The 11,245-nt window shown below is 51.7% G+C and overlaps 1 protein-coding gene across 1 annotated transcript in view; it reads left to right on the plus strand.

The window, feature by feature from the left end:
* The window catches only part of LOC108636605 (serine/arginine repetitive matrix protein 3-like), a 145,033-nt gene extending 135,115 nt beyond the window's left edge, over positions 1-9,918 (plus strand). The window contains exon 5 of the mRNA XM_018052788.1: positions 9,812-9,918. Within this exon, the coding sequence (XP_017908277.1) occupies positions 9,812-9,918 (107 nt within the window). The remainder of the gene's footprint in view (positions 1-9,811) is intronic.

Genomic DNA, 11,245 nt, shown 5'->3' on the forward strand with positions numbered 1-11,245 from the left:
ACATTCAGTTGAGTAAACTCTGGGAGATGGTGAAGGACAGGGAAGCCTGGCATGCTGAAGTCCGTGGGGTTTGCAGAGGGTCGGACACAAGCAATGGAACCGCAACATGTGGTAATGAGGAACCCACAGAATAGAGACCATCTTTGATGCCCCAGGAACCCAGCCTCCTTATTACTACTTTATTACAGTTCACTCAGTTAGCCAGTCCCCTCTCTCCTCACACCTGCTCAGACAAAGGTGAGCAGATGCGACCCCTGCCATCAGGAAATAACATCGTTTATAGCAGTAACAGCAGCAGCCAAAGCCAGAAGAAGCAAAAGTCAGCCAGTGGCGCCAGACAAGAGGTGGGCACCACCCACACTCATGGCCCAGGACCCCTGACAGCTGGCTGGGGGCAGCCAAGTCCATCCTCCAGAAACAAGGCCTCCTTCTGAGGGCTCGAGTGACCTTGGGGTCTGTGGATTTGACATGAGGCTTGAGGAGTCTTTGGTATTTAAATAGAGGGAGGGAATGATGTGGACCAAAGTGAGAAAGTACCTCTGTACTCAAGGGACAGTGGGAAATAAGATGCCTGAAGCTAAAGGTCACACCAAGCAGGAGTGAGGCTTAAGACCTGTGATGATCTGGAAGTGAGTTTCACAAGCCCTGGAAGCCAGGTGGGCGCCTCTGGGGCGACTGCTTCCAGCTCTCGAGAACGGACAGCATGTCCTCTGAGCTTCATTTTCCCACCTGTACAACGGCCATAGCTTACGGTTTGTATGCGCAATACTTTGACCTTTGACTTGTGGTGCCTGCGTCAGACCTAGACAGCATATTGAAAAGCAGAGACGTTACTTTGTCAACAAAGGTCCGTCTAGTCAAGGCTATGGTTTTTCCTGTGGTCATGTATGGATGTGAGAGTTGGACTGTGAAGAAAGGTGAGCACTGAAGAATTGATGCTTTTGAACTGTGGTGTTGGAGAAGACTCTTGAGAGTCCCTTGGACTGCAAGGAGATCCAACCAGTCCATCCTAAAGGAGATCAGTCTTCTGTGTTCATTGGAAGGACTGATGCTGAAGCTGAAAATCCAATATTAGGCCACCTGATGTGAAGAGCTGACTCATTTGAAAAGACCCTGATGCTGGGAAAGATTGAGGGCAGAAGGAGAAGGGGATGACAGAGGATGAGATGGTCAGATGCCATCACCGACTCAATGGACCTGGGTTTGGGTGGACTCTGGGAGTTGGTAATGGACAGGGAGGCCTGGCGTGCTGAGGTTCATGGGGTCGCAGAGTCCGGAGCGACTGAACTCAACTGAACTGAACTGAACGTGTGTCAGGTGTTACAGCGATAATGATGGCTGCTAACATCACTGAGTTATTTGCTGAGCAGTGGTATGACGTAAAGGGGTCATTATTAACAGAGGGGGAGGAGCAGGATTCGAGGGGCGGGCTGGGAGGTGAAGTGAGCTCAGGTAAGGGGCACTGACGTCTGTACCAAGGGGGTTCTAAGGAGAGAACGGAGGGCAGGCTGATGTCTCTGGGTCTCCTGGTTGGGGATGATGTGGACATCCCCTCGTGGGAAGCTCTGATTTCAGTGCAGACCACTTATTTCACTGGCAGGCAAAGGGTTTGAGCCTGAAAGGCTTAGGGTGTGGGTGTCCCCAACCCTGGGGTCCAGTCTTGTAGCCACCCACATGGTGTGCACAGGCCGGGTCAGCCCTCGTGTAGTAAATGAACCCCAGACACGTGATGCCGTAAGGTGAGCCACAGAGCCGGAAAGCCACTCTGCGGCCGGTGGTCCCCACGCGACACCCACTTCACCAAACGGCAGGGGTCCCATCCTACACCCACCTCACCGCACGGCAGGGGTCCCCACTATACACCCACCTCACCACACAGCCAGGGGTCCCCACGCTACACCCACCTCACCGCACGGCAGGGGTCCCATCCTACACCCACCTCACCACACAGCCAGGGGTCCCCACTCTACACCCACCTCACTACACGGGCAGTTGTCAGACCTTGAAGACAGTAGGTTGCAGTGATTGTTGAGAAGGTTGACAGAAGCGCATTCTCAGATTTCTCTGAGATAGTTTCCCTGTAGCTGGCAGTCTGGGGACAGTCCCCTAGGCCTGGTCCCGGGCACACTGCTGGCTCAGCTGCTGGGGCTGGGTCCTGGGTCAAAGCAGCCCCTTCGTCCCCGCCCTGATTGGCCTTTCTTTTAGTTACCTCCATGTTTCTATATTATTTTGCTTAATCTGTAAGAATGTTTTTAATGAGCTAGAGTGATATAATTGGGCCCACATATGATTTGCTTGTACCATTGTTTATTGGTGTGTAAACAGCAAACCCCGGAACTGCTTATAAAAATACTGTGAAGCAGTGAACTGTTGGCTTTTAGGAGAGTTCAAGTTGCTTCTAATTATTATGTGACTTTGGAAGGAAAAATGTCTAACCTGAATTGCTTAATCATTTTTTGCAGCAATTGATAGGTAACTTTGGAAAACAGTGATAGATCTGTGAGACAATAATCACGTATATTTTCCTTTCTGTGACGCAAAACGTTACATCGGTTTGCTCTGGCAATAAAATTAGAATTAAGTTAGAGCAATTAGAATTATTTAAGTGAAAAAGTGAAAGTCTGTCTCAGTCTTCAGTTCCCCACTCCTGTTCCCAAAGATGAGCCTTGTTGGCCGTCGGGTCTGTGCTCCCGTAAACGCTTCCTGGGCTGTGACGCACTCGCGCGTGGAAATGGACAGCGCGTCACCAGCTCTCCGACCTGCGCGGTTGTGGGCGGATGGAATTCACGGTATCTGCTGCTCTGCGCGGTTCTGTATCAGGCGGCCCTGCCCCGCACTAACCGTGCTTGTTGAGACTCACAGGCGGTCCTAGACTCTGCGACGGTAATCTCACGGTGTTTCCTGTTTGACTATTCACAGTGCGGCGCTGGGCTGCTCTCTGCAGGCCTCTGGGGCTGCCAGGAGCTGGCCTTGTCCTCACCTGCCCAGCTCCTTACTGTGCAGAGCCTGCTGCCGGCCCTGGGAACCGCCGCACGGGCAGCCTGCAGCCCCTCTCCTCCGTGTGGGGTCCCGATAGCTCCCCTAAAAGCCCGCGCTGTGAGAAGCGAGCTTCCTTTCCAGTGTGCATTTTGAGAACCCATGAGACGTTGGCTTTAGATGCTGGTGCAAGGCTGGGAGCAGCTAGTGGCCGACCCGACCGTGCTTGTGGCGTCTGCGTCTGGAAGGCTCCCCGCCGCAGGCTGCGTTTGCTGGGATCCTTCTGTGGTGCTGGCGCCCATGCTGGAATCAACTCTGCTGCCGAGAGCTCTGGATGAAGGCGACACTCTGAGAAGCGCCGTGGCCCAGGAGACCTGAGAGAAACGGGGGACCCGAAAGCCCAGGCACGGGCGGGAGAGCTGACCTTCTTGAGTCAAAGCTACATCCCAACCCTCTCCGTCGTAGACGTCCTGAGGCAGACACCCGGGAGGGTCGACTCAGGACACTCCGAGACAGGGCGTGTCCTCCGGGCGTGAGCGGAAGGAGGATGAGAAAGCCTGCGCCACGCCCGGCTTCCCGCCGTCTCTTCGTAGGATGCCCTCACGCGGGATCACACGCTCCCCCTTCCTCATCTACCTCCTCAGCTCTCTTCTGAACGTGGTTGTATTTCTCTTCTCTGAAAACCAGAATCAGACAGGAGCTCACAGCCCACCCGGAGCTGAGCTGTCCCCTGAGGAAGGAAGGAAGGATGTGAGCCAGGGAGGGCCAGGGACACACCTAGGACTTGGCTCGGGGGGAAACAGGCCTTCTCTTAAGAGCTGCTGCTCACAAGCGAAGGCTCGCCTCAGCCTGGCTGCTGAGCGATCATCCGGCTTCCACTGATGGTTACACACTCACACACGAGGTGCATGCGCAGTGTCGAGGTCACCGTGACCAGGCCCACACCCAGCCCGGGGCTGAGACACGGCTCTCTTCTGACCATCAGCCACCCCGATGCGCCCACCAAGCCACGCGACAGGCGTACAGGGCAGCCCTCCCACGCCGCCAGCCCAGGCGAGGGGCCTGAGAGCAGCAGGGTCTGCTGGGGGCTTTGCTTCCTTCCTGAGCCTCCGAGTTGGCTCCTGGAGAAGGATTTGCGTCTGACTGAGCCTAGCAGGGTTTGTCTGGCTCTTGTGACTCAGTGTGGTAAGACTGGGGAAGAGGCGCTGTCAAAATATGCCCGTCATTTTTATCCAATCTCATATAGAAATTTTAGAGAAAGAAAAAAAGGCAAGAAGCATCTCCACTGGCACAACCCCACAACCGTGACTCAGGGTGCCAGGAGGTTTACGCGTGTGTCGTCTGAGCAATGCTTAGGATCCTGAGGAAGGCGCCGAGAGCAGGGACCTGGTGTTCCCAGCCCAGCGTGTGGGCCCTGCAGGGCAGAGAGCGGGGCACAGGGCCCGCGCCTGCCAGCAGCTGAGTCCTGCTCGCTCAGGAGCGCTGCGGGGCAGAAAGGTGCCTGCAGGGAAGTCCCGGTGGCCCTCGGGCGGCGTTCAGAGCCACACAGGCGCGCCTGCGGTGCAGACGGAGGAGGAGGCCCAAGTGTGCTCGCGAGTGACAGAGACACGGCCTGCGCGGACGGCCCTCTGGCCAGGAGTTCACTGCCAGGCCCGACAGCAAGGCACTGCAGACAGTAGGCATGCTGACACCTGGAGCTGAACATTTTTAGTTCCGCTCTATTGTTATCAGAGAACGTGAACTCCAGGGAGGTACATAAATTTTCATACCACTGTTGGTTAAAACGGGTCTGGTTAATCTAGTGATAATACATCTGTTTACTAATATTCCATGGAAAGAGTAGTTCTGTTTTTAAACCGTTGTGTTATGGTTTCAGCATCAGTAACATCAAGTCTATATGGAACTGCCTTAGTAGGATTTGGTAGAGATGAAGTGGGCAGGACCCTGTGGAGCCCCAGGCAGGAATCCTCCCAGTGCCCCTCCAGCCTCTGACCTTTCCTGAGGTCCACAGGAGAACAATACAAAAATGACCTTCACAACCCAGATAACCACGATGGTGTGATCACTCACCTAGAGCCAGACATCCTGCAATGCAAAGTCAAGTGGGCCTTAGAAAGCATCACTACCAACAAAGCTAGTGGAGGTGATAGAATTTCAGTTGAGCTATTTCAAATCCTGAAAGATGATGCTGTGAAAGTGCTACACTCAAGATGCCAGCAAATTTGGAAAACTCAGCAGTGGCCACAGGACTGGAAAAGGTCAGTCTTCATTCCAATTCCAAAGAAAGGCAATGCCAAAGAATGTTCAAACTACCGCACAATTGCACTCATCTCACACACTAGTAAAGTAATGCTCAAAATTCTCCAAGCCAGGCTTCAGTGGTACATGAACGGTGAAATTCCAGATGTTCAAACTGGATTTAATAAAGGCAGAGGAACCAGAGATCAAATTGCCAACATCCGTGGGATGACTGAAAAAGCAAGAGAGTTCCAGAAAAAGTCTACTTCTGCTTTATTCTTTACGCCAAAGCCTTTGACTGTATGGATCACAACAAACTGGAAAATTCTCCAAGGGATGGGAATACCAGACCACCTGACCTGCCTCCTGAGAAATCTCTATGCAGGTCAAGAAGCAATAGTTAGAACTGGACATGGAACAACAGACTGGTTCCAAATTGGGAAAGGAGTACATCAAAGCTGTATACTGTCACCCTGCTTATTTAACTTATATGCAGAGTACATCATGTGAGATGCCAGGCTGGATGAAGCGCAAGCTGGAATCAAGGTTGTTGGGAGAAATATCAATAACCTCAGATATGCAAGTAAAAACACCCTTACGGCACAAAAAGAAGAGGAACTAAAGAGCCTCTTGATGAAAGTGAAAGAGGAGAGTGAACAAGCTGACTTAAAACTCAACATTTGAAAAACTAAGATCACGGCATCTGGCCCCATCACTTCATAGCAAATAGATGGGGAAACAGTGGAAACAGTGAGAGACTTTATTTTGGGGGGCTCCAAAATCCCTGCAGATGGTGACTGCAGCCATGAAATTAAAAGATGTTTGCTCCTTGGAAGAAAAGCTATGACCAACCTAGACAGCATATTGAAAAGCAGAGACATTACTTTGCTGACAAAGGTCCATCTAGTCAAAGCTATGGTTTTTCCAGTAGCTGTGTATAGATGTGAGAATTGGACTATAAAGAGAGTTGAGCCCTGAAGAATTGATGCTTTTGAAGTGTGGTGTCGGAGAAGACTCTTGAGAGTCCCTTGGACTACAAGGAGATCTGACCAGTCCATCCTAAAGGAGATGAGTCCTGGGTGTTCATTGAAATGACTGATGCTGAAGTTGAAGCTCCCATACTTTGGCCCCCTGATGGGAAGAGCTGACTCATTTGAAAAGACCCTGATGCTGGGAAAGATTGAGGGCAGGAGGAGAAGGGGACGACAGAGGATGAGATGGCCGGATGGCATCACCGACTCAATGGACATGGGTTTGGGTGGACTCCGGGAGTTGGTGATGGACAGGGAGGCCTGGCGTGCTGCAGCCCATAGGACATGACTGAGAGACTGAACTGACTGACTGAGCTCCAAAGGGCAGATTTGAGCAGTTGCTAATCAGGGGAGGGAAGGGAGGAGGGGGGAAATGAAGAGGTAAGGAAGGGGCAGCCAAGAAACAGTACTGCAGCCTTCAAGCAGCAGCCCCCTTGCCTCAGGGGACATACAGAACAATGTCTTTAAGCTCTTTAAGATGTCAGCATTCTTCATGCCAGAGAAAGCCCGCCTGAGGCTCTGTTAAAAGAACCAGAGAAGCTCAAGAAGAGTCCCAGAGACCAGATTGGAGGACTGGAGACCCTGGGCACATACTGGTCTTATCGGCAGCCCCTCCCTTGAGCAATTGCTGTAAACTCTTCTCCAAGCCCCCTCCCCACTGGGCTGGGACACAGTCTTCCAGGACAGGAGCCCACTGTGGCCCTCTTTGCCAGGCAAAGCAATAGGGCTAATCTTTTCTACTTCACCCACAACCTGTGTCCAAGTTTCTGTTTGGCGCTGGTGCACAGAAGCCGAGCGTTCGGCAACGGAAAGCCAGCTTGGATTTCAGAAAGTCAAGTGATGGGCTGCCAGCAGGAAGTGTGCACCAAGCACGCACTGGCCTTCCCCAGGCTCAGCGCCTGGACCCAGAACACGCGTCTGCACTCAGCCTCCAGCATGGGAGGCGGGCTCTGGACTCTGAGCTCTGGAGACCAGAGTGCGGGACGGCGGGTGTGGAAGACGTGGGTGCTCATCCTGGATGGAGACTCGTCTCTGAGTCCAGATGACGTGTGGGTGTGAGCTGACAGGAGCCTGGCTCGGTGCGCCTGCCTCTGTCACTAAACATTAGGTTTACAGATTGTCCTGTACACGGAAGAACCACTGGAGTTGAAAAGGAACCTGTGTACTCCCAGCATGTGTGTGCATGTATGTGGGCATGTGTGCGTGGGGGTGTGTGTACATGTGGCCCTGTGTGTGTGTATGTGTGTGGGCATGTGTGTGTGTATCTGCATGGGTGTGTATGGATGTATATGTGTGTGGGCATGTGTTCATGTGTGTGTATGTGTACGTGTGTGGGTGTGTGTGGGTTTGTATGTATGTGCACACATGTGCATGTGGGGGTGTATGTGTGGGCCTGTGTGTGTGTGTACGTGTGTGGGCCTATGTGGGTGTGTATGTATGTGCACACGTGTGCATCTATGTGGGGGTGTGTACGTGTGGGCCTGTATGTGTATGTGGGGCCGTGTATGTGTGTGTGGGGGGGGTGTGTACATGTGGGCCTGTGGGGGGGCGTGTACGTGCATGTGGGGGGGTGTGTATGTGTGGGCCTGTGTATGTGTGTGTGGGGGGCGTGTATGTGCGTGTGTGTGGGGGGGTGTGTACATGTGGGCCTGTGTGTGGGTGTGTGTGGGCATGTATGTGTGTGGACATGTATTCATGTGTGTGTGTGTACATGTGTGGGTGTATGTGGGTGTGTATGAATGTGCACATGTGCATGTGTGTGTCTGGGGTGTGTATGTGTGGGCCTGTGTATGTGTATCGGGGGGCATGTATGTGTGTGGGGGGGGTGTGTATGTGTGGGCCTGTGTATGTGTGTGTGTGTGTGTACATGTGGGCCTGTGTGTGTATGGGGGTGTGTATATGTGGGGGGGTGTATGTGCGGGCCTGTGTGTGTGTGTACGTGTGGGCCTGTGTGTGTGTGTGGGGGGGCGTGTATGTGCGTGTGTGTGTGTGGGTGTGTACATGTGGGCCTGTGTGGGGGGGGGCGTGTATGTGCGTGTGTGTGTATATGTGGGGGGGCATATGTGCAGGCCTGTGTGTGTGTGTGCGTGTGTGGGTGTATGTGGGTGTGTATGTATGTGCACACATGTGCGTGTGTGTGTGTACATGTGGGCCTGTGTGGGGGGGTGTGTGTATGTGTGTGTGGGGGGTGTGTATATGTGGGTGGGGTATATGTGCGGGCCTGTGTGTGTGTGTACGTGTGTGGGTGTATGTGGGTGTGTATGTGTGTGCATGTGTGTGTGTACATATGGGCCTGTGTGTGTGTGTGTACGTGACAGACGAGTTTTGACCACAAAGCAGATTCCCTCAGACTTTTCAGTGTCATTAGGTATAAATAAAATCACAAATTGCAATTTGTATTAAAAGCAAAATATATATTAAAATATTACAGGGTAACTCCATATTAATGAGTCTAGACTTTAATACACACAAAACCTTACCAATTCTCATGCTAATTTTCAAACCTGGTTTCTCAGGGTAATTTTGAAACCTTTCCCGCTCCCTGTGCGTGCTTCTGAACCGCTCTGCTCTCCCTGTGTTTGGGTGAGTGCTCCCTAGAGAAAACAACGACAGCTGCATGGCTGCCCGTGCCCCATGGGAAGCCGTGCTGTCTTCCTGCAAACCCGCTTGCCAGGCCCCTCAGTGTGTCTCCATATTGAGGTGTGACCAGGAAGCAGAGGACAGCGTGTTCTAGAGGATTTACGGTAATGCTGTGGGAGGCGCTGATCTCCAGGGGGACCCGGGGGTCTCTCCACTTGCCTGACACACTCCGCTGCCACCGTTAACCCCTGGGCTGCGGGAGCCGCAGACTGGGCTTAATGAGCATCGCTGAACTTGAAGGTTCGCTCCAGAAACCATAGTGTCGACAAGGAGACCCCTAGTTCTCTCCACTTTCTGATATTCCAGTTCAGCCTTTTTCGCTTAAACAAAGTACGTTCTGAAATCACCTTGATATTTTTTTTTCCAACTAAAACTGTCCCTCACACTGAGACACTCTTGCAGAAAACCTTGATGGAAAGTTGATAGATAAATTCTAAATTTACATCAAATAAGAAAATGTATTTTGTTATTGTTCTTTTAAAATAAAATTGACTGGACATTCAGAAACATCCTTGTCATCCACAGACTCTATTTGGTTATGAATGAAGTCACATTATTTCTAGGAAATACTTACACATCTCAACTATTTTTCACTTATTAACTTGTTTCTTATTTGCATCTAAGTGTTAAAAAAGGATAATAATCTTACAAAGTTGGTGATGATTGGTCAATTTAAAGTGCACTCGGTTTACCTTCAAAACCAGATGTGTATTTAAAAGTATTAAATATCTTGGATTTCAGAATAAATTGATTCAAGGCTTAGAAGCGCTTTCTGCTTGTCCATCATCCCCTCTCGTGTCAGGATTTCTGAGGAAAGTCCTGTGCGGCCCCCGCGTGCGGTTGGCTGTCTGTAAAGGTGTCCTTGTGGACACAGAGAAGAGGCTCCTGTCACTCAGCTGCTGCTGTGCTGTTGTCTTGCCCTCTAGAAAATGAACCCAGAGGAGAGCTGGTGAGAGAGCGCCCGTGGGCCTCTCCGGACCCCGGTCGACAGAGGGAGAAAGTCAGACCCACGGAGCACCTGCCCGGCCGCTGAGTTCAGGTACCCGTCGTCCGCTCTCGAGGGGCTGAGGACAAGCGTCTCCTTTCCCTGTGCCCCAAATCGCCCGAGTCCCCACCCCCATCTCAGCTTCCTGGTGCTGCCAGGCTTCTGGGAGGCAGATGAAATCCTGTCATGCACCCTTTCCAAACAGACACTTTGTGCTAAAAAGAGCCCTTGGCAGTTAAATAAGACGCACGCCTTGTTCTTGCACCTGAAGCCACGCGGATGCCTGCATCCCTTGGGGCGCTTTGAGGGGTCCCTGGGACCCCCAGGGTGGGGGACGTGGACTCTTAGGTGGAAAGGTGTCATCTTGAATCATTTCCCCCAAATCTGCATTGATCAGTAAGGTTTACTGACTATGGCTCAGAGCTCGGGGGTGGGGTTGGCAGGCAGTCTGGGGAGGCCGTCAGGCAGTACAGTTCCCGGGGACTCTCACCGCCCAGAGTCCCCACGCCTGTCACGTGAGTCCATTCCCGCCGGGGCAGAGCTCAGCGTCAGAACATGTGCAGGAAACTGGCCTCAGAAACGCTCGTGGTATCTGTTCTATAACCAGACTCGGGATCCATTTTCCCCCTGGGACTTCGCTGGGGGAAATGGGAAGGTTCTGGCGCGCTGGTGGTTTCCGAGAACTCTGGCAAGCTTTGAAGGCTCAGCGTGTGATAGCAATTTGTCTGTCTGCCGGCTCCCCATTTGCCTGTCTGATAGCAGAGCTCCTCACTGTGACGTGGAGTGAGAGGCTGGGACCGGCTTCCAGACGCCCCAGCCTCGTGGGTGCTGCCGTCTTCAGAGCGCTGTGAACTGGGACAATAGGTCACGCTTGCTGTGATGATTTTCTCTTCTATATTTCGCTCCCTTTCCCTAAAGAAACCATTCGCTGTCTTAGTTTGGGAAAGGCATTATGTTTAATCATCACTTGCCTGGAGTTTAAGGAAAAAAAAGCTATGCTCATTGAGCATTAAAGTAAGAGCTGACTTTAAGGTCAGTTCAAGTTTCTGAACTGTAGCTATTTCACACAGAGCAGTTATGTTGTCTTGTCTAATCTCCTTGTGCTTTGGTCACGAATTAAAGAATATTTAGCGGAATATTTCACATGGGTCTGAATTAGCGTTTCTGGCATGGAGTTAAGTGTTCAACATTTAAATAATGGTTATCAGCGTGGTGTACTGCAGAGCATTCAAAGACCAATCTCAGTGGAGATTAGACAAGAGAGATAAATACAGAAACAAACAAATAAATAAGCTAGTTTTCCACGTTTACACTCAGCTTGTGGCTCTGCCTGGGCTTCTTGGTGGAGGCAGGATGTTTGATTCTGAGACCTGTG

Source organism: Capra hircus, chromosome 8 (genome assembly GCF_001704415.2).
Source record: "Capra hircus breed San Clemente chromosome 8, ASM170441v1, whole genome shotgun sequence".
NCBI lineage: Eukaryota > Metazoa > Chordata > Mammalia > Artiodactyla > Bovidae > Capra > Capra hircus.